Source organism: Vitis vinifera, chromosome 11 (assembly GCF_030704535.1).
Source record: "Vitis vinifera cultivar Pinot Noir 40024 chromosome 11, ASM3070453v1".
NCBI classification, from domain to species: domain Eukaryota; kingdom Viridiplantae; phylum Streptophyta; class Magnoliopsida; order Vitales; family Vitaceae; genus Vitis; species Vitis vinifera.
Window position 1 is genome coordinate 6,049,028 of NC_081815.1, and position 24,989 is coordinate 6,074,016.

The window sequence follows — 24,989 nt, forward strand, 5'->3', positions numbered from 1 at the left end:
AATCTTATGTTATTAAATTGCTATTAATATTTTTATATCATTTTTTGTGTGAATTGATAGATTAAATTAGAAGATGAAGTTTTATATGTCTTAAAAAAAAGGAAAACTATAATTTTTGGTTCTTGAGAAAGATATTATATGAAGGATTTCAAGTGTTAAAAGGTATATATATATATATATATATATATATATATATATATATATCTATATATTATTTAAATATAAATTTTGTAGGTAACAATGTCATGTTCAATAGCATTTAAGTATGTAATCATTTATGAGTTATTATTAATCAAATTGAGACAATTTAGTCATTTGTTATGAATTTGTCATCAATATTTATATATATATATATATATATATATATATATATATTGTCTATTCATAGATTAAATTTGAAGATGAAGTTTTATATATCTTGAAGAAGGAAAATAAGAATTTTTGTTTCTTGGGAAGATATTATTTGAAGGATTCCAAGTGATTACAAGTATTAAAGGTAAAAGTTGATTATTATTTTTTATTTAAATATAAATTTTGTTGGTAGAAATGTTGTGTTAAAAAGCATTTGAAGATTTAGATTTTAGAACAATGTTCATTATTAATGAAATTAAGATAATTTAGTCATTTGTGATCAAATTGTTTTTAATATGTGAGAGAGGATATGAACAATGTGTGAGAGAGTATGAATAGTGTAAGAAAATGTACAAACAATGTAAGAAAGTGTGCACACAATACATGAGAAAGTACAAATAATGTGAGGAGTACGAAAAATATGAAAAATGGTACAAATAATATAAGAAGATGTATGAACAATAGGAAAGATGATATAAACACTGTAAGACAAGGTGCAAACAATGTGAGAGGAAGTACAAACAATATGAAAGAGAATACAAATAATATGAGAGGGGGTACGAACAATGTGAGAGGAGATATGAACAATGTGAGATGAAGTATAAACAATGTAAGACAAAGTACACGAATAATGTGAGATATGGTACAAACAATGTGAAAGATGGTACGAACAATGTAAGAAGATGTACGAATAATGTGAATGAGGTATGAACAATGTGAAAGGGAGTACAAACAATATGAGAGATGGTACGAACAATGTAAAATGAGATACGAATAGTGTGAGAGAATGTATAAACATTATGAGAGATGATACAAATAATGTGAGAGAGGGTGCGAACAATGTGAGAAATTGTACAAACAATGTAAGAGATAGTACGAATAATGTGAGAAGAGTTATGAACAATGTGAGAAATATTACCAATAATGTAAGAGGGGGTACGAAGAATGTGAGGCAAAGTACGAATATTGTGAGAAATTGTATGAACATTGTGAAAGATAGTACAAACACTGTGAGAGAAAGTATGAACATTGTAAGAGAATGTACAAACATTGTGAAAGAGAGTACGAACAATGTGAAATAGGATTGAATATTGTGAGAGGGAGTATAAATATTGTGAGAAATGGTACAACATTGTGAGAGATATAATAAACATTGTGAAAAAGGGAACAACATTATGAGAGATGATAGAAACATTGTGAGAAAGGGTACCGACAATGTGAGAGGGATACCAACCAAAGAAAAAGTCATTGTAACTTTTGTAGTACTTCGGGTATCACCCTCAGGGACTGACTTATGGAATTTGTTAATACTAAGATAAAAGAATAACTTTTATTTAAATCCTAAAGGGAAAAGCAATATGTAAAGTAATTTTTATGAAGTGAAACTATGTAAAAGAACCTAAATTAATAACAAAATGAATATTGAATTTTAATTCAATTGATTTAAGTCTAGGGCTTTCCACAATCCAACTTAAGGTATAGAACAGAGAAAACAAAGGTTCCTTAAATAGAGTGATCATAGGGTTTTGGGATCTTTGACTGCTTGTGATCAACTTGAGTTCTGTAACTCATTATTGCATCTGAAACCTAATTTTTCATTTTAAAAACAAATTCATAAAACCATCAAATGAATGAGATTAATTACTAATTTAAGGTTTAACTTTTTAACTCTTTTTACTTCTTATAACTTTATTTTGGGACAAATAATGATAGGAAAGACCATGATAACTAATGATCAAAAGTTACTAAGAATCACTAGTATTGGGTAATAACTTACGGTATTATTTCTTAAACTAACTTACAAGGATAGTATAAAAAAATTGATAAATTATAACCCAACTAATAATTAATCTCATTGTTATAATAATTTACTCATTTTTTTTTATAACCATAGGTTTTCATGCTTCAAGCCCTAAGTTGGCTTTTTAGCCTCTCATGGGGATGATGTCACATTCACAATCCATAATAGAGTAAAAATATATAATTTGAATCAAAAGAAACTAAAAACATTGTATTTAATAAAGAAGAGAAGAAACAAATTGAAGTTCTTATCTTGCTCCCCACAAAATGTCAAACTCCCAAAAGATCTCCTTAACCCTAAAACTAAGAGAGCTTATATAGTAACTTAAATGACCTAACATGTGGTACACTCTCATTGACCACTTATTGCAAAGAAAAGTAATAAATAACTTAAGAAAACTCCAAAAATTATGAGTTTTAAATAAGTATGATGCATTTTGAATTAGATAGAGGCATTTGGTACTCATTTTGATATGTCTCGTAGCTCAAAATTGATTGTTGGTGGTTGTATTTGAAATTTGGGTGAGTTCCAAATCAATTTCAAACTCATAAGTGGGAGAAAAATGAACCAATTCGGAATCAACAAGGTAAGTTCAAAATTCATAGAGAATTTCAAACTTACCTACTGCCCATGCAGAAAATGTTTTCGGGTTCAAAATACGTGTCTCTTGTTCAAAACTTGTAGAAAGATTCGAACTTAGCATTTTCTAAAAGTTTCCTTGAATTCCTATGACTTTTAAATGACCAAAAACCATTTTGAATTCAAGTTGTCAATTTTGAACTCAGTTTTCCTCTCTAACTAGTTTTCTTCAAACATGCATAATTTCCTTGTTTCAACTCTGATTTGCACACCGTTTAAAGTTTGGATTTCTGACTTCCCAATCTTCAAAACAATATATAGTTTGCCCAAAATGGACTTCAAAATTTAATTCAAATTTCACTTCAAATTCAAAGTATATATTACTACTAGATTTTAAGTTCTAAATTTCCATACAAACTTGATGAATTTTCTTTCATGCCTCATTTCCCATGTTTATGTGCCTTCTTTCTTACTTCATAATGGTCATTCCTCATCTCTTAAACTCATGATATCCTCGTCTTGCATTTCCTCATATTCCATGCATTTATCCATTTCTTGATCTTTCAAAATCTAAAGTGACTTTAACTTGCACCCTTTTATTATCTTGAACCTTCGATAAATCTCTAAAATTCAAGTTAAACTCATGGGTAGGGCCTTAGTATAGATTTGTGTCAAGTTAGATGATTTGAGTGTCTTAAGGTGCATAAACCATATCGAATATGGGTCATTAGAGCACATATTTTGGTTCCAATCATGAACTCTATAGTTTTTGATATATTTGCAACTTTAGCGTAAAATCCTTAGGAAAACCAGACTAAATGAACTGTTTAACATTTTTAAAACCTTTTTAACCATGAATAACACTAATAAAAAAATTATTTTTATTTAAAAAGATTCATCATCTAATTTATAAAAAAATAAAACTAATTTAGGCACTTAGATGATTTTAAGTGCATAAATAAAAAGGTAATGCAATACAAGCTTAGTGCAACAACAATCTAACAAAGAGATTTTGGAAAAATTGACTTGTAATACTATAATGTTAAAGTCCTCTCTTTCTACTTTATTTCCTTTTAGCTTGATATTGTTGAGATTGAGCACTAAAAGTAAGACATGATCTTTGATTTGCTATATTTTTTTATGCATTGACAATGATTTGATCATTAAACATGTATCACTTGTATTGTATATGACTTGGGTGTATTAGGAGTTGCACAAAAGATACAAGACATGGGTTCTTTACAAGGTGATAAGTTGTTCACAATTGATTCATGGATTTAGATAATCCAGTAGAGATAGTAGTGCACTACCTCCAAATCGGAAGGATGACTTATCTTGACTATCGGGATAAGATTCCCATTGTAACTGCACTAGTGTGTATACCACACCTTAGACAAGACTTATGGTGAATTATGACATAAGATTATCAGATTGTTATGATTCACCAAGCTACTATATTTCATAGACTCTCAATCTTGAGAAGATATTGAGCCTCTATTGAAATCAATAGGAGACTTTGACCAATGGGTGGAGATCTTAAAGTGGTCATATATATTTGCGGATTGGGTTACTATTAATGAGTTCTGGTGACAATAAGTATTCTCAATAGAAGTATCATGATATTTCATGATATTAAAATAGTGTGTCTCATTAAGTGATTCAAGGGACATGTGATCATAAAATCTATGGTCGTAGTAATTCCTTTATTGAAATTTGATATATATTTCTTGAAGCTAGAGTATGTCAGTTGATCACATAATAGGAGGATTTGTAACTCAATGATTGAAAAGGTAATTTTGATGGATTGATAGTATTACCTTGTTAGATAACATATACCAATTCATAGGGAGTTTGAATGCAATGAATAGTAGGTCACGAACCCAAGCTTTGTTTCGTTATAATTTCATAGGATAGTAGAATGCAGTTGACTCTTTTTAGTGGAGTAAGTCAACTTTAGAATTCGATTATGAGAGAGTCAATATTTTCTTATGGATCCTAATGGTCCTTGCTTGAGCTCTTATTTCATGGTGGTACGCTTTGAGGGTATTTTGGATATGTAATTCATAAGTGTGCATAAGAGTATTTTGGTAAAAAAGTAAAGTTGCACTAGATCTTATGAATTGCCTTTTTGGATTGATGAGTTAGGCTAATTAATTAATCAGGACCTAAGTGGGATGTATTAGGCTTTTGCCACTTTTACCATTGTTTCATCCGGATAGAGGGAGAGAGAAATCCTAGCCATTTTTTTAGAGAGAGAGAAATAGAAAAACTTATCCTTCTCTCATGTCAAGACTCATGGAGAGAGAGATCAAGTGGAAGATTGTTGGGTAGACGAGTTCTACAACAACCACTGCTATTTTAAAGTTTGCATGAGATGGAAATCGATCTAGGAATATCCTAATTGCAAATTTGAGTTTTTCTTCTTTAGATCTATGTTTTATATTGGTTTTTAATGTCATATGTTTCCACCATAATAGATCTAGAGAACCCTAAGGATAGTTGCATACATCCTATAAGATATAGGGTAAAAAAAAAACAGAGCAATATGAGATTCCTAATAGATATATCTTCTTGATTGACTCTTTAGAAATCTTCTTCCTAATCACACTTAGAATAAAATTATAAGTTTCAAACTTTATTTTGTAATCGTCAAAATGGAGATTAAGTAAACCTGGTCTAACATAATGTGATTTCATATGGTGATACTAAATAAATTGTTTATTTATGTGGATCTTATGCATGTTAAAAAAAACAAATCATATTATCTTTATATTTTATTTCAATGTTTATTTTATTTTTAATTTTTTTGAGTTAAAACCACAATATGCTATTTTATGTCAATGACTATTAGTGTGTTTGATAGTATTTCTATTCGATGTATTTTTTAGTGGAAGTGTTTTTAGGAGATCACCTATCAAGTATTCTCCAAAAAAACACTATAAGTGATTTTCTAAAACTATTAGTGATATTTTGGATTTTTAAAAGTATTTCCTAAATTTTGCTAAATATCAATTTTTTTAAAAACACTTTTTAAGTTAAAAGTGTTTTCTATAATTACTACCAACCGGATTCTATGTTTCTAACATTTTGCTTATCTTTTTTCTTGTGATTTTAACTTTTTGATTAATTAAAATTTTTATTTATTTTTATATAAAATAAAAGATAAACATATTTTTTAAAAAATTGTATATAATATTTTATATTAATTTTCTCTTAATTTTACTAGCCACTATAATTTTTTTTTTTATTTCAATACTAAATTTTAACTTATTATAATTTTTATTTTTATTTTTATCAATGGTCATGTTTTAAATATTTTGAAAAGAAATCTGAAATTAAGAAAATGGTTGTATGACGAATGAAACAAAAAATTAAAATTTAAAATATCATAAACATAAAAATAAAATAACCAAAGATATTTTTATTTTACTTATATGTGATAAGATCCACAAAATAAATAAATATTCAATTATTAATACATCAAATCTCTAACTAACGTAAATCTTGTATCCTAAGCTTTAACACATGAAAAAAATTTCTTATGTAAATCTAAATAGAGTTTTTACTAGAAGAAATGTTTTCCCGACTCCCATATTAAATTTTTTAAAATTATAAATTATGGGGGTAAATTTAGCTAAATAAGTATAAAAAGCTTTTATTGAATTTAAAAAAGGGCTTTTTTACTCTCCAGAGATGGATGCAAACATGGCTTTTATGGAAAATGGGCCACTTTGCAGCCAAACTTGATTTTAGCTCATTTTCATACAGAGGACAATTCTTAATGGTAGAAGAAGATGAAAAAGATGACCAAAACAAGAGTAAATGCCTTGAACATTTTCAATAGAAGAAGACTTGCATGTCTCGCCTACATAGGGACGTGTGATGGAGACTATTACCAGATGTGTTTGATTGCTTAGACAGATGGAGAAACCAGGATGCTTACCTTGCGTGTTGACACCACATTTCCATTTCCGGATATGTATCGCAGGACCTACTCGATCGATATGTTCGGAAAAATTCCACCCGTATGCACCACTATACACCCGTATGCACCACCCGTATGCACGCTTAGATTTACACCAATACCCCCCCCACCCCCCCGACAAGAAAAGTTTGTAATTGTAGTGGTTCATATTTCTGTGTCTTGATGTCAACAACATTGTAATATAGATTTATTCTTGTTTGATCTCTCTTAGCTAGACGAGCCCTTTCATTTTTCTATTTTGACTACCATTCAATCATCTTCTTAAGAGAGTTTTTACTTTTATCATAAACTAACAAGGTTCTAGTAACCAATTGAACTCCTATTTTATTATTATTTTTTTAAAAAAAATTCATGTAACAAGCCGAAAAGAAGCCAACAAATGGATCACTTTGTCTAGTTTTTGAAGAATTGCCTTGAATAATAACAATCATGAATTGATTGAATGCATTCAAATATTATAGTGAATATGATTCTAATATCAATAGACAATATAGCTCCTTCATATATGACTTGTTTGATGAGTTCTTTCCCATGTACAATGGATCCAAACCATCTTAGGTATCCTTAGTTGTTGCTTCATTTTTTAAGTTTACACCTTGTATTATTACCTCATCAAAGAGTTTTACATGGATGATATTCCTATCCTTATCATTCTTTTCATTAAACAACTATTATATCATATATTGGAACCTCTCCAACTCATTCTATAATGCACTTAGCACCAAATTGTTTCAACTTTGACACCATGTATTGTGTAAATGAAAGCTTTAATACAAATCAAGGTTGCAACTTAGGTGGGCTTGGCATGAACCAATCTGAACTCAATTTGATCTTTTTATAGACTTAAATAATGATTTTTAACTCTTCGTTTGTTGTGGGTAGGGTTTGTTTGTTTGTATGTTTATATATATATATATATATCAATTCAAATTTAATTCAAGTTAATTAGTCTTAGGCCAAAGTTCAAGCAATATTAGCGTAACCTAAACACAATTTAATATTTTTATAATATTCATAATTTAAATTATTTTATATGGTAATAATATTAATAATTGATTTTGCTAAAAAGATACACAACTTTATTTATTTATTTTTTAATGTTATCCTTAAGTGTTGTGTTATATACTATTTAAATTTTGATATAAATAGATAAAAAAAAAATTGGTGGATGTGTTCAACCGAATCTAACCTTATCCAATTAACCTAAATTTAACATGTACAACTTGATAAAGCTAATTAAGTGTAACCCACCTATTATTTGTCAAACCTAAGTTTAACTCAAATGTAAAAAAATGACATTGAGTTGGGGTTTGAATTGAGCACATTGAGTTAAAAGGTTGGGTTGTATCGAGTTTGAGGTTGACTATTTTTAATTTAGATTGAATATAAACTCAAAACATCTATTCCATTAAGTTGTAATTCTACAACAAACTCACACAAAAGTAACATGAAATTTTAATATGATTCGACCAATCAAACTTATATTTATGAATGCAAGAATAGCAAATCACACAAACTTATATTTAATATGGTGATTCATTTTGATGTTCAAACCAAATCTAAGTCAAGGTATCTGAAGGTAATAAAAACTTGGTTCATTTTAGTTTAAAAAATTAAAACTATTTAATTCCATTGTGCAATAAGAAATGAAAAAAAAAAAGAAAAAAGTGCTTAGATAGTGAAGCTGATATCATGAAAATTAAAAAAATTAAAAAATTATGCTCATTGCAATCACTATATATGCTAAGATAAAAAGTTTTTTTCTTCTCTTTCACACCCATCTTCTTGTTTGTTGTTCTTTCAATTTGTCCCACCCTGCAACCATGAACACTTATTATAACACCTTTTTTTTAGCTTCGAAAAATGCACAAAAAAAAAAAATGTTGTAAGAAACATGCTTCTACACTTAGCATCATTAGAGATGGTCATATGATTATCCATGATATAGGACAAGAAACATAACTTTCTTGAAAATTTTTGTTATAGTTATGTAGAGATTAGAAGAGAAAAAATAAACGAAGAAGAAAAGAGAGATTGAAATGTATTTAACTTTTACGGGTATTTTAATTATTTCATTAGGTCATTTCTATAAATTGATTGAGGTGGTTGTAAAAAGAAAGAAATTTGATGGATGTAGAATTTAGAATCCGAGTGTAAGAGAACATACTTTATATTTATAGACTGGAAGCCATTTTTTTCAATGAAGAACAAAGCTCCAATGTCACATGCCCAAAGATTGGTTTAATCACTTGTGATCAACAAAGAAATTCCCTAATTCATTTCTAGGGCCAAAGGTCATGAAGATGATAAAAACTCATATTTTTGCTGATTCAAGTGGTACCACCCCTTTCTGAAAGCATTCAAAGTTGAAAGCGGCATAATTCTTCACATTTCTATATAATCTTGGCCTTTTCTCGTCTATCAAGCCATCCACCGGTCCAATTTCCTTGTCTGGCGCTGGTTCATTAAACATAGCCACTGATATCCTCATCCTTTCTGAGTTTGTCACAACCCTGTGCATCGGGCTCTTGAATATTCCATTACTCATTATCTGCATAAATTCATGCAAAACCAATTTCAAATTAAGCTCAGTTCCATTAGTACTTATGATTAATTTGATCATAAGTATAAGCATTGATCCCAGATAGATGAAGTTATATATGGTACCTGCATTTGATCCCCAAGTTTGACAACAAAAGCATGAGGAATTACAGAAACTATAAACCATTTATCATTTTTGAAAACTTGAAGACCTTCCACTTCTTTATCTTGCAGAAGGACAGTGATTCCTGATCTATCTGAATGAGGTTTAACACCAAGAACCAGATCAGGTCTTGCACATCTGGGGTAGAAATTAAACCTTGCCTGCATCACTGCTCGCTCTCCAAATTGACTTGAGAAGCTATTCTCTTCCAGACTCAGTGACTTTGCCATGGCTTTAAAGAGAACATCCATTATAATCTTTACCTTTGTGCCATATTCATCTAAGACCTCTCTGCAAGAAAAATAAGCCAAATTTTATGATCAATATAAGAGAAAAACTTCCCTCATTCAAAATTAAGGATAAAAGTACCTAAACTCATTTGGGTTCTCTGGCCAAAGTTGAAGCTTTCTTTGATCGACTGGTCGTAGCCTGAGAGACAGGCGATACAACCAGTCAAGCACTTGATTCTCTGAAAGTATTCGGTCATTCCCATAGCCTTCACTGCCATCAACCTCGCGAGAGTACTTCTGTTTCTCTTCCACCGGAAGTGCAAAAAATTGCTTTGCAACTTCCCGGACTTTATCTAGGAATGAACTTGAAATCCCACCAGAACCTGAAAGCAGCCCCATGAAGTGAGAGCTGATTTAAGTTTCTCTAGCTCATCTTCTCCTTCTTTAGAAGATAGAGATGAAGAGGAGGAGAATTATGGGGATTGGATCTGATGGGAGAAATGAATCCATAGGCTTGATACTATTCTCTTTAAGGAAGTACTGCAGGGGTGGCTCAGTCCCATTCATGGACATTTCTTGCAAGCTCTTTGCAAGTGATCCGACATCGGTGGCACCTAGACTTCTGGCCATGTTGCGCCTTGGCAAGAGACCTGAGGGATGATACTCAAAACATACATGGCGATCTATATATGCATTATCATATATTGTGTCCACAGGCGTTTGATGAGGGGGAGGAGAAGAGGGCCTTGATGTTAGTGCAATATTATTATATTATCAGATTTGTTCAGTTGCTGAGACAAATGAATAAACTGAGATACTTAATAGGTTGTTACCATATTTTCAGATGTGTAATGCCTTTTTTAATCACCATTTACAGGAAGTAATTTAATTTTTTTAGCATTCAATTAATCATCACTTTTATCTAATAATATGATACATTAATGTGGTTGAAGTAGCAAGAACAAAGAGCGTTATTTTCTTTCAAAGATAGACACCAAAAATTTTGTAAAAATTATACTTGCATTCATGTGCAGTAGCTTGGACCTTGTTTTGTAGGTTATGAACTTGTGAAAAATACTTGAAGCATACATGTCAACAGCAGTAACTTAATTTACGGCAGTTCTTCAATTCCACCCCTTTGGCACTAATTTCATTCTCTTGTGCTTACAACCTTGGGCATTATTTATAGTTTCTTTTAGCTTGTGGTGCTCATGGCCATCGATCTTCCCTATTATATACAGTTTCTTTACTTTCTCGTGCTCCACACTATATATATATATATATATATATATATATATCATGATTATGGGAATGGTTATGCATGTACGTTTCCCAATGAATTTTATATATAGGGGCTTGACTTTCTATACAATGAAAATAAAGATTATTACATTTTACAGCCACGTAATTCTAGTATTCATGAGCATGATCGATACAAATGAAGGGATACATGAAATTTGATTGCACGATTCTAATCCAGTCTGACCTATGAACACGAGGTTTGTGTTCTTGAGAATATGAGGTTCCATCGTCTTATGAAAAACACAGGTTTATCCTCTGAGAAACACGAATCATCTAATGGAATCCTTTAGAAGATGGATGTTGTTGATCATTAGGCTTGTAACAAGTGGCATGGAAAAGTCTTATACATTAGGTTAACCGTAATGCTATGGATTTTTTTTAGAGGCACAGTATTTGACGTGATCTATGGAATCAGGAAGCAAAAGCTTGGTTGAAGCAATGACATCTCAAAAGAACGATCGATCAATGTTCTAAGATTGAGAAGAAATTAGGTGAGCAGCAAGGACATAAAAAACGAATTGAAGTACTCTTTTTAGCTTTTGAAAATCCTACAGCAAGAGAACGAGATTCCAAGGATGATAGCCGCTACCAGGACCTCACAATACACATTGATTCCCATCCAGTCTGTTGATCTGCAACCTTCTCTCCAGCCTGCTGCGCCCATTCGGAAACATAAGAGAACAACCGGACAAAATAGTGACCCCAAATAGATATACAAATGGGAGGAACTAGTCCTATAATTGTTAAGGAAAGGGGAATGATACGGGCATATTGAAGTCAAATCTTACAAGTTTAAGTTTTTAGGAAAATTGACCATTCAATGTAGTATCAAAATTTGGTTTGAAGAGAGGTCTCGTGTTTGAGCCTCCTCTCCACAATTTGCATTTCCTCAATTTATTTCGTTGGATATGAATTCAAATTTTGTTTATCTCTTCGCATGCAGGTATAGGCCGCATGTAAGAGAAAGTGTTAAGGAGTATGATATGCATATTGAAATCAAATCCTACAAACTTAAACTTTTAGAAAATTTGATCATTAAACAACAATTGGGTGATTCAAGTGCAAATTCTAGCATGGAGCATGCTAACAATGGCTACTCATGAACCTTATTTGTGTTTCTAATGGCAAGCCTACTCATAGACTTGAATGAGAAAACTAAACACATGGTATGACATTCCAAATACTAGGCAACAAAGCTACAACAACATTCGCTCTGTGAATTTTGTTGTAAGAGGCTTATGACACTTTGTGATGCCTAAATTTAACATGTACTATGATGCTAAGGATCCCTTTGACCACTCCATAGGCTTTAAGCAAGTAATGACTCATGAAAGTGGAAATGTCTATTTGTTATGTAAAAGTATTATTATGATAGAACCCTTAAAAGTATGACATAACATAATAAATTTGGAATTTATTATTTATTTAGTCATATTTTCATTGCACTTTTATCTATCATTGTTTCATGTATTATATTTTATGAGCGTTCAATTTTGTATCTCTTATATTATACATGACTTGGTGCATTAAGAGTTACATGGAAAGTCCAAGTCATGACTTCCTTGCAAGTAGATGATTTATTCACAATCAGTTCATGAACTTAGATAATCTATTTGAGGTTGTAATTCACTACCTTTTAATTGGAAAAATGACCAGTCTTAACTATTGTGATGAGATTCCTATAATGAGTGTACTAATGTATATGATTATATATTAAATAAAATCTAAGTGAAATTACCAAATTTATTCCTATTTAAGGAGAAATGAGAATAAAAAGAAAATTTTTATTCCTATATCTTATTTCCATAGGTTTTAATTTGAGAAATATTGACTACTTTAGGTTTCCATACAATTTAATATGTTTTTCTTTCGTAGAATATGAAACCTTTCTCTTGAATGGTTGGGCACCTATCATCTTTACCAATTGTTCTTGAAAACTTTTTTTTTTTTTAGAATACAATATTATTTTTAATTTTAAAAACAACTTTGATAATTTTATTTTATTTTATTTTATTGAAAATTAGATTTGAGAAACGTTGTGTTTTAGAACAAATTTGAGATGTTCTTATAAAGTATTTTTTTAATAAATTTTTTGTGAGAAATAATTTAAAACATGAAAAATACTAAGAGGTTTTTTTGCATGTATATGCATATTACGAAGAATAAGGGAAGAAAATATATTTGAGTTTGAGACATAATTTTATTCTTAAAAATAATAAAAATTTATTTTTAAAAACTATTTCTTGAAAATTGTTTTAGAAAACATAATGAAACACACCTTTAACATCATTTAAAAAACATTCTTCTAAGGTTTTACATTTTTTATTCTTTAGGCAAGTTTTATTATAAATATAATTTTAAATTTTAAATATAAAATTTATCTTTTAGATAATTAAGTTTAATTTTTAAAGAATTGTTGAACACACTTATTAAAAAAAAATTAACCTAAAAACTATTTTAAAAAAAATTATAAATAAAATAAATTTATAAGAATACTAACGGTGAAATTTAAAATCGATGATAATAATAATAATAATAATAATAAAAAAAAAATAATAATGTATTTACACCAAAATTGTTGAGTGGAATTAACCCTTATATATTATTATTAGGTTTTAGAAGCCTTGCTCTTTCTACGCAACAGCCTAACGGCCACATGACCAAAATTTACGGGTCCCACCAAACCAAATATTCCGAGAGATACCCTCACATTGGGAGCCACAAACCAGCTCCTCCGTGGCCACCTCATGGCCTTGCAACCATGCCTAATCCCATCGGTCCATCTCATGCCCTTTCTACTCCTCTCTACGCAACTCTGATTTCTCACAGGCCTAAACACAAACAACTTTAACTCAATCGCAACCATGGCAAAATTCGCATTCACTACTGAAAATATTTGTTGTTTTCCTCGCCATACCAACTCACTCTTCAACAATACTTCCCTCAAACACCGTCAGCTTCTTATATTCTCATCCAAACAGCGCTCTCAACTAAGAGTTTTCTCCGCAATCAGAGGAAAAGAAAGCGTTACAGAAACCGAGAGTGTGATTACGGGTCTTCGGGTGGATGAATTGGACAATTCGGCTTCAGCGTCGGATGCTGAGGGTCAAGAGGAGGGTGGGGAAGTGGGTTTTGATTGGAATTGGCCGCCCTGGAAAAATCTTCCACAAAGATATAAACTCATTGGCACGACTTCCTTGGCTTTTGTTGTTTGTAATATGGATAAGGTAGTCTTTTTCTTCTTGGGTATTTCTTGGTATACTTTATCATCAAGTGAAATGATATTCTTGCTTATTGAATTGCCATGGGTGATGTGGCTTCAAGGAAATAGAAAAGTTAAAGAATGTTGAAAGCCTCCCTTGATAATCACAGAGGGGTGATGTTATATTTATAAACTCAAAAACAGTACAATGGTTACAATCTGATTATCATCAGATAATCATTTGAATTTAACTATGGAAAACAAATTTATAATATTTAAGAATTGTCAACTTATCAACTAATATAAGTGATGAATGCAAGTTTGTTAATTTTATCTTCATTAGTTTGAGGTTATACAATATCCTTTAGATGTCTGCAGTGACAGTGAGCTTGTCTTTAAGCATTTGAAACAGTTGAAAATATTTGCGATTTTATCATTTGGTAGAGATGTGTCAAACAATAAGATTGCCCTGCAGGACCTTCTCCAAAAGAAAGTGAAAATCAATTTCCACATGCTTCATTCTAGAGTGCATGACCAGATTTGCTGCAAGAAATGTAGCTCCCAAATTATAACACCATAATATAGGAGAAGAGTGTTAAACAATACCAATTTCCTTAAGCAAGGATTGGATCCATGATGGTTCTGCAACTGTGTGATAGGGCTGTATTCCAACCCTATACTAGAATAAGCTATGACTTTTTGCTTGGTTGCCTGCCAAGAAATAAGATTAGGAACAAGATAAATATTATAACCACCCATGGACTTTTTATCATTGGGATTGCTGGTGCAGTTCACATTAGTATAGGTGATAAGAGGCAAAGATGATGCTCTAATGAATCGAAGACCATGATGAATTGTACTTTTATGGTATCGTAATATCCTTTTCACCCCTTTCCAGTGCAGAATAGTTAGATTGTGCATGAATTGGCAAGCTTTGTTGATTGAAAAGGTGATACATGGCCTGGTTAGTGTTAAGTATTGTAATGTGCCAACAGTGAAACAATTAAGTAGTGGGGTTATTGTTGGACCACCATTGTGAATGGAAAGTTGTTTACCAATGACGTTTCCTATCAAAAAAAAAAAAAAGTTGTTTACCAATGACAATTGGGCTTTGACAATGGCTTAGCACCGTCCATGTTTGTTCTAATATGTAAGTCATTATTATACTTCAATTGAGTGAGATGGAGTAGATTATCATGTCGAGATGCTTCCAAGCCTAAAAAATAATGGAGAGCTCCCAAATCCTTAAAGGCAAAATCCTTGTTAGATACAAAATGAAGGACTGAAGGAGAGACATGATGTCACCTGTGAGAAGGAAGTCATCGACATAAACTAATAAAATCAGAGTATGCTGATTGTGGTGGAAAAGAAACATGGAGTCAGCAGGGGAAGGATTAAATCATATTTATGTAGAGTGTCCTGCAAACGTTGGAACCAGGTCTGGGGAGCTTGTTTGAGCTCTTATACCGCCTTCTTTAATTTGCAAATATAATTAAGAAACCAAGAGTGAACAAATCGAGGTGGTTGAGCCATATATATGTTCTTCATAAGAAGCCCATTCACGAAGGCATTGTGCACATCTAATTGGTGGATGTGCCAATTGTGGGAGAGTGCAAATGATGGAACAGTTCAGTTGGTGGCCACTTTGACCACCAGGCTGAATGTTTCAGGGTAATCAACACTTGCAAACTGATGAAATCCCTTCATGATCAAGCGAGCATTGAATCTGTCCACAGTGCCATTAGTTGTCTGTTTTATACGATAAACTCATCATTTGCAGCTGACAATGTTGGCATTAGAAGGTGGTGGAACAAGACACCAAGTTTGGTTATGCATGAGAGCAGCAAAGTTGGCTTGGTGTCATTCTAGAGATTTGAAAGCTTCTGCAAAGGTGTGTGGTTTGGGAGGTATGGATGGGAGGGGTAAGGGAGGAAGTGTGGAGAGAAAGGGCTTGGACTTAAAAAATGTTGGATTTGGAACATGTTTGTATGGGATGGGTATTCGTGGGTTCTATGGGTTCAGTTGGGGTAGTTTCTATGAGGCCCATCATATCTGAGGTTTGGTCTTGTGATAGAGTGGGCAATGGGTGGGCATGAGGGTGATCATGTGATGGTGGTAAGGTGTGAAAGGAGCTGGCCTGGGATGTGTGAGGATGTAGGTATGGGATTTGTTGAATGCAAGAGATACAAGGAGGTGGGGCTTGTGGCAGTAATGGGAGAAGAACCTGCAGGGGCTGTGATGGCAGGTCTGGTGTGGTGGAAAAGGTATTGTGAAACAATGAGGGTGTTGTATGAAAGGAGATTGGTGGTGATTCAGTATTGGATGTTAGTCAGAGATGGCTTTGATACCATGTAAGGAAATAAAAAAGTTCAAGAATGTTGAAAGCCTCCCTTGATAATGACAGAGAAGTGATATCATATTTATAAACTCAAAAGATATACAATGGTTACAATCTGATTATAATTAGATATTTATTTGAATTTAAGTATTGAATATGAATTGATAATATCTAAGAATTATCAACTTATAAACTAATAAGTGATAAATGCAAGTTTGTTAACTTTTATGTTCATCAGTTTTGGCTTGTACAATCTCCTTTATGGTGGCAACATCAGTTTTCCAATTAATGTGGTGATAAATATTTATTCATATTTTTAAATCAATGAGACTGAAATTTTTCTTGATCATTGTCCTTGTCATAGCAAAAATGCTTTCAAAATGAATGAAAAGTCATAGTCACCTTTTTTTTTTCTTTGAAATGAAAAAGACAAAGTGACTAGTTGTAGGAGTTAGGATAAATTGTTACTCACTGAGTAACTGGGGCTTTCTATTTCACATTGAATTAATGTTTTTTTTTTTTGTATTTTTGATTGGGCAGGTGAATCTGAGTGTTGCTATAATTCCAATGTCGCACCAATTTGGGTGGAATTCATCCACTGCTGGATTGGTCCAATCATCTTTCTTTTGGGGATACGCATTAAGTCAATTGCCTGGGGGGTGGCTTGCAAAGATTTTTGGTGGAAGGTTAGCTTTTGATGGCCCAAGCTATTTCTTATTTGTTTTAATTTTACTAGACTCTGTTTGAACTGCTCTCAAATTTGATTGACATTGATCAAGAGAGCTTTTATAAGATAGTGTTCTAAGTTCTCAATGCTTTGTTAGGATACTCATGAAGTAGAGGTGACAATAATGAAGCCTAGGCCAAATTAAGCTTATACGATTTGGTTGAGTTGGAAATGGACAGTTGGTTCATTTTATGAGTTTTGGTTCTAGCAGAAAAACATGATTCACTTGACCAACCATGTAGTACATGCAATTACAATTTTTATGGGGTAGCCAACATATCACCAAAGTGGAAAAAATCAAGAAAATAGGGGTTTGTGTAAAGGACAAAACACTAGAACTAGATTCTAACACTGGTTTTAAACATGAGAAAGAGAAAAAAAAACCTATATTTTTGCATCATGTTTCTTATTGTTCATACATAGGAGACCTTCATTTACTTACATTGTTATTGCTTTTACTCCCGCTCCTCAACTACCACACACTTGTGCAATAAGAATTGTGTGTTTGTTCCAAAAGCTTATATTATCATGTTTCCTTGTGTTCCTTTGCTATATTCTTAAAATCAAAATTTCAACTCTTGATACTTGATTGATGCAACCAACAAAGCAATCTATTTCAACATTTGGACTCTCTAGCCATGGTCTATTTCACTCAAGTCCCCTTAAATGTAGGGAAATATGAAATTTAATATTTAGGGGTGTTTTGGTTTGGGTTTGGTGTCAAAGCTGGTAGTTGTTGGCTTATGGTTTTAATAATTCTCATACTTACTTAGGTTGCTAATCTTTTCATTATGTAAGTTCTATATTTTAGCAAAGAGTAGGATTTGGCTTCTAGGCTTTATGGCTCTCTATATTAGTAAGACACTAAGACACTAAGACTTACAGAAGTTTCTTATTTGGTTATAGTTTTCTAAATTTGTGTCTTATTGAGAACTTAGTCTTTGTTTGATAGAAGTTTCTTGTTTTCAAATATTGTCTTAAGTTGGAGATATTTAGTAATGATTACATAAGGAAGATTTGTAAAGATTGAATAGGTTAAGAAATGAAACTTTTCTGCAGACTTTGCTCCTAATTAATGGTAAAGTTCATTTACAGATGAGAGTCTCCAAGAAGACCTTTGAGATGTTCTATGGTTTGTCTTTCTTTTTCTTTGCTTTCTTCCTTGTTTTATTTTTGCATTACTGGGCTCCCATTTTCACCCTAAAAAACCTTGCTTCAACTTCAACTTTTATTCCTAAATCTGTAACCTTATAATTGTAAACCTTAACCCACATTACCCATTAGCATAATAGGAAAACCCTAACTTTTCCTTGCTGTCCAGAACTTTTTTTTTTCCTTTTCCTTTTTCCCCCCTTAAGCCAGCCAATAAACCACCTCAAATATCAAATATCAACATTCTAACCTTTTTTCCACCTTAGATGCCTTTCTGTCCATAAATCCTAAAAACCAGAGCTTTATCCTATAAATGTTTCAGCGTGGGAGCCTTTTAAACATTTTAAGCATTTTCCTGCATCACAAAATTCCATACGCATAGTGTCACGTGCAACGAGGATCATCTTATCATCAATCAACTAGAAAAAAACTGATTTATGTTGCTTAACCTTTTCTGAAGCTGTGCAAAGCTTTATAGGGGGTATCCCCAATATATCGCCAAGCTGAGTCTTGAACCTGGTCTTAACTTGAGGTAATTCAACCTATACAAAGACAAGAATTTTCCTCAACAAATCAAGGGTTATTAACTAAGTACTGTTACCTGAAATAACTCAAGTGGTTGAACAAGAATATTTTAACTGCTAATTAGCTATAAGGTCATTCAGGCTCAGAAATAGTTGTTTCCACATGACATGCTCTAAAAGAAATATGTTTTGTTTTTTGGGCTAAATAGATAGTGTAATGTATGCCTCATGCTCACCATTTATCTCTTGCTGGTGCAGAAAAGTTCTTGAGATTGGAGTCTTGACTTGGTCATTGGCTACGGCACTTGTTCCTGTACTTGCTGGATTTATGCCGGGACTTGTCTTGTCAAGGATTTTGGTACACTGCTCTTCTTCCAATTAATTTTCTCCAATTAGGCTAAGCATGTGCTCTACGCTAGGAACTTTTTATAACCTCTCAGGTTACATGCATGAAAATTGGATTGCTTTTTCTAAAAGGACCAAATTTATGCCAGATCATAGTTTTTTCTTATGTATACATCTAATGAAACTTTTTTCCCTTTCTGTTACCTATCAAGTTGTTTGTTTTATTTTCAATGTTGAATAAGCATCCCTATCACCTTATTAAGCATTTCTCTCTTCTTCCAAATCAGGTTGGTATAGGAGAAGGTGTCTCCCCATCAGCAGCAACTGACCTTATCGCCAGGCATGTATGGCTTCTAATGTAGTTAGGAGCAAGTCAATATGATGAACTTTTTTTACTGTTATTTGGATAAGATATCTACGGGATAGGAATTCTTTTTTAACATGCTATCCTTGCCATAACATAATAGTCTACTCGAGTCGATAGAGGAAAAGACACGATCACAACTAAGTCTAAGAGAGGTTACTAGGTTTCACTCAGTTAACAAACATTGCGGTACAGGGACCATCGGTTCCCATTTCCCGGTATTTGATAGTCCGCCTAGAGGCATAACCCAAAAAAGAACATGGAACTTTAATAGCAGCTATGACAACAAGAGCCTTCTCGTTAACAGAACCATAGGAGGGATTATTCAGTAATAGGTTTCCCAACTCACTCAAGAGGTTATAAATATATAGCGCTTACTCGCAAGTCTATATATAGTCTCTTTCGTGCCTTTTCACTGGGTCCCTTCTTCGAGTTCTGTCATTTCTCTTGTCATTTTATGATGACACAAAAACTCACAAAATAAGGATTTCACCTAGAGTGAATAGTTTAGTTTTGATGCTATATCAAATTTTAATGAATAATTTTTCTGTTTCTGACGAGCTCATTTATTTACCTTTCTGTTTTTTGTTTAAATTTTTTTTTTTTTTTTTTTTAAGATAACTTAATTGACAGTGTCCAACATCATATGCAGGTCAATACCATTGGAAGAACGCTCAAGGGCTGTAGCATTTGTTTTTGGTGGTTTAAGTGTGGGAAGTGTTACAGGGTATGCTTCTTTGAATGTGGTGTTAACCAGGGCCTATAATGAGGCACTTTTGTATTGTGGTCAGTGCTTGAGATTTGAATGGATTCATGTGAAATCATAATTGTAAAATGATCAAATACTATCCCTGTTCTTATTTCCTTGTTAACAATTTTATTAAAGAAGGCAATTTTTCAATGTTGTCATTTTACCATTATGATTTCAGATGAATGGATTCAAATATCTTTTTACTTATCTGTAAAGGCTTCTGTTATTTCATTGAAAGTCCAAATTAATGTTTGTTGTGGGCTTCCATTAAATTGAGCTTATTACCATCCTTTTACTGTTTGATATTTGTTTGCCTTGCTTGACCATGTAATATTGTTGGGGAAGTTTGTGTCATTCAAATTGCATGTTTTCTGGCACCAACAAAATGATCCACTTGACCTAAGAAATTAATTTTATGTTACCCTGGAAAACTGCAAGAAACTGCAAAAGAAGCAGGGGCTTTCAAATTTATGGGGTAGCATGTAAAGGGGTAGAGAAAGTGTTAGCTGCAAATGCTTTCTAATATTATATTTTCTTATTTACTAGAAAGTTAATAATGTTTTGATTCTTCATGGATTCTTTTATATTACTCCTAAATGTCTTAGCAGCAGAGTATGTAGCATGTTCACAGATACTCCCATATGCCCTGTAAGTGTTACTAGTATTTTTAATTCGAGTTACACGGAAAATTTTTCCTCTGATGCTTGGCTATCTTTTTCATGAGAAAGGAATATGTTTCTTGGGTATTGTAGTTGCTGTTTCCCCTTCTAGTTTTGCAACTTCTGCTCTAATATTCATTGTCCCATCTGATAATAATAATATAAAACACCATTTATTTTTCTTGGTAAAGCAAAATTAACTGCAGTTAATGGCTGTTTTAGATTTTAACAGGAAAACTCATTCAAGTAGCTAGTAATATTGGTCTTCTTTGTGTTTATTCCTAACTTTGTCTAATGAGATGAGTGTTTTCCATTAGAGTGATAACATCAAAAACATTTGAAATATTCATTCAGTCTGCAACAATTTTTGAAAGACTAAAGGAGGTCTTGAGATGTTTTTCCCAATTGAGGTGAAGTGTAAGCCTCGAGGCAGACCAAGGCATAACCCTCAACTTTAATAATAATAAAAAGAAAAAAAATCTTAAAAATAAAAAAGATACTGATAAGATCATATGAAATTAAATAATAAGAAAACCATATAATGTACAATGATCAAATTAATTGTATGCCATTTTTAATAGCTTCTAATTTAGTTTTTAGTGTTTCTTCTAAAATCCAACTCTCTCTCATGCATTTATCAAATAATCTTCAAAACTACCATCACTATCACTAGTAGGATCCTCTAATGAATCATAATTATATCCACTTGCTTTATTATCCTTTCCATCAATGTTAATGTCAATCTATTTTTCTTCTTTATCCATTAATTACAGTGATCTTTTTTCCTTTATCCATATATAATAAGATAAAGATTATATGTAAACTTGGTCACTGTAGTGATCAACAATTCTTTTATTTCTTCTTCCCAATCTCTTCCTTTCATTTCCATTTAAAGGGTTAATTGGTAGTCAACTAAGCCCTTATTTTTTTTAAAAGATTTAACCCTAATCTTGGATGCAAGAAAAAACATATAAATTTATACCAAAACCTTGAAAAAGCACAAATCACTACAACCAATAAATATTGAGGTTTAAACCTCTTAACAAATGTATACAAAAACCCGATAAACACCCTAAACCCTTTAAAACCTTTTGAATATTTGAGGCTTAAGCCTCAATGGCCTCGAGGCTATAAGCTCAAGGCTATAAGCCTCAACCAGGTGGGGCTTATGCCTCTATTACCCTTTATGAAGGCTATAGCCTCAAGGTTAATTTGCATAATTTTGCCTTGAGGCGGTTATCAAAAAAAAAAAAAATTTCGCCTTGAGACCTCAATAGCCTTTAAAACACTGGTCCACAGTGCCTTGTCACAATTGCTTGGGATTGGCAGACAAGCCTATTTAAAGCCATGTCTATAGTTAAACCATGTGAGCTCATCTCTTTTATTAAATATACATTCGTGATGTTAAGCTATCAAATAACCTAAAAGTTTAAGTTATTTGGTTTTGGATGAACAATATATATTAAACTGACCAATATTTGGTTAGTGGTCTTAACTTCCCATCTCATGTGCCACCTCCTCTCATTTGCATGTGGGTCAAATGAGTGGTTGTAGAAAACTAATGGTAAGATACCATAATAAATTATCAATTCCCCTCAAAAGCTTTAGTTGTTGGGTCATGGGCCAATAAGGTATATTAAGCTGGCTAAGATTAGGTCTTGACAATTAGGGCCCTTATCTTCCTATGTTGATGAATCTTATGTGTGCTATAAATGGTTCTGGTGAACTGCAGAAAAGAGAAGGTGCAAAAGGTTTAACTATATATGGTTTTCTGTTTTCTTTCCCCTTTTTTGGTTCCTTGACTCTCATCTATAAAGCTGAATGGTCAAATGCCAATTTTTCATTTTATAAAGAATAATCTCAAACCTTATACCTAGAAAGATAAAGGCATTGTATCATTTTAGTGTTAGGGTATGCAAGTGTACTGCATAGTGAAATTCATTCTTAACACTTGGGTTTGCTTGTTTGTCATTCTTAACATCGAAAAATCTTGCAGGCTTCTTTTGGCTCCTCCACTTATCCAAAACTTTGGTTGGGAAGCTGTCTTTTATATATTTGGCATTTTAGGGATAGCCTGGTAAGTGGAAACCATGAAACTTATAAATCATCTGTTGCAAATTTTGTGCCTTTTGTTACTAGCAAGTTCTATGTTGTAGCTTTGTCATAAGCAAATTAAGCTGATCGGTTATTGTGAATACATTTGGCTCCTATTAGTTGGTAATTTCTAAAATCCAAATTTCTGTAAAGCAGTTGTATCTGCAAATTAATGTTAAATTATTCACTCTAGAGTAAAGGATGTGCTTATCAAGTACACTCTGCAGAGGAAATCTTTTTCCTTGTAAAACAGTTTTTTTTTTAGTTGCATAGCCACCATTCTTCTAAGTCTCATTATTAAGGAACTTCCTTGGTTCTGAAAATCAGTAGATTTTGTGAATTGCCAAGATGAAGATTTGACTAATGTATAACTTCTTTTCATGTTATTGTTGTTGTGCAAAACTTTTGAAGGTTCTTGGGATTTCAATTTGTCAAAGAAGAACAACCTTCATTTGTAGCTGATCTCATTCCATGTAAGCCCTTGCTCACTCTTACCTGTATTGTTAATCAGAAGTTTCTTTATAAGATAGTCAGAAAATAATTTAAGATTGGTAATAAATTTTGATGCATCTCTGCTTCCACTTTTGTTATGATCATATTTCATTTGTATTAAGTTGACAAATTCTGAAATTAAATCATATTTGAAATTGATTTAGAAATTGATTGAAGTTGAACAGATAATTGACCCACTGAAAACAACACTGCAATGATTAAATATTTCAAAATATAGTTTGAATTAAGTAACTGAGCACTTCAATTAACAAATACATTTAAGAAGGTGACTTCTTTAACACTAACTTTATGGTTAAGCATGAAAAGTGTTGGAGCAATAGTTTGAAAATGCATATGACCCCTGTGTGTTGAAGAAATTTACCCCTTAAGCGGCAATCCTAAAGGCTAAGATCCGCTAACACCCTGCCTTGAAATGTGAGGCACTCTTGTTGCACACCTTGCATGGCTTCAGGCATCTTTTTACGTTTGTAGTTTTCACTTCATGCATCAATGCCATGTTTTTTTTTTATTAGATTTGCAATTAAAATTTTGAAAGCCAGCCCTTGAGGTCTGGCTCAAGTGGTAAAGAGTTGGGTGGATTTGGGGAGGTTCTAGGTTCGAGTCCCAATGGGACAAAAAAAAAAGTAAAATTTTGAAAAGCACTGTGCTTTTCTTGATTTCTTTATACATGCATTCAACCTTTTTTGTACATTTTCATAACTGTGATATCTTATATCTAACAGGGTCACGCACTATCTCCAGTAAAAAGTCATTGAATACTTCTTTGAAAGATTTGGATGCCTCACTGAAGGTAAGATGCAATTATGTTGGTAAACAAAAATGTTCTTTGTTGAAATTTACTGATATAATGATTAGATTGTAGCATGCCAGAAATATAAGTCAAATTTCAGTGTTCCAAAGGGACCCTGATAACATTCTAGGAAATCCCTGTTCGCTTGACCAGTGAAGGCATTGGGTCAGTGGTAGTCAGACATGAGTTGGTTTTACGCATATCTGGATGTCATTTTTGTGTACTACACCATCAATGTTTGTTCCCTAAATAGCAGGGGTTGGAGGCCAAATCCTGGTGTGCGAACTCTGCTTATTAAGAACCACATCTCAGTTGGATGTATGTCACTCTATTACTTTGCAAAATTTCATTTGCAGAGTGGCATAAGACTACTTATTAAAGTAACAAAAAAAAAAAAAATTGTTTTCTTCTTTGCTAAGCTGTTAGTGTTTGTGCTCATTCAAGCTATTAAATTAGTTTGAATTTCTGCCTATTGGATTTTGTTTATGTTTTTGTATTTGTTTTTTCTTTTATTTTTTCTTTTTTTGTATTGTTATGGTGAGCTGGAAGGTTGTTACCATTGGTAACAAAATGCTTTT

The 24,989-nt window shown here is 32.3% G+C and overlaps 1 protein-coding gene and 1 pseudogene across 2 annotated transcripts in view; one reads left to right on the forward strand and one right to left on the reverse strand.

Moving 5' to 3' along the window:
* Positions 1–9,030: 9,030 nt before the first annotated feature.
* LOC109123371 (protein SRG1-like) lies at positions 9,031–10,372 on the reverse strand (annotated as a pseudogene).
* Positions 10,373–13,670: 3,298 nt separating this feature from the next.
* LOC100262576 (probable anion transporter 6, chloroplastic) overlaps positions 13,671–24,989 on the forward strand; it is a 54,846-nt gene continuing 43,527 nt past the window's right edge. For both annotated transcript variants that reach the window (XM_002263164.5, XM_059740853.1), the window contains exons 1-8: positions 13,671–14,179; positions 17,033–17,178; positions 19,154–19,253; positions 19,528–19,580; positions 20,257–20,331; positions 23,011–23,091; positions 23,520–23,581; positions 24,344–24,411. In XM_002263164.5, the coding sequence (XP_002263200.2) occupies positions 13,817–14,179; positions 17,033–17,178; positions 19,154–19,253; positions 19,528–19,580; positions 20,257–20,331; positions 23,011–23,091; positions 23,520–23,581; positions 24,344–24,411 (948 nt within the window). In that variant the 5' untranslated portion in view covers positions 13,671–13,816. The remainder of the gene's footprint in view (positions 14,180–17,032; positions 17,179–19,153; positions 19,254–19,527; positions 19,581–20,256; positions 20,332–23,010; positions 23,092–23,519; positions 23,582–24,343; positions 24,412–24,989) is intronic.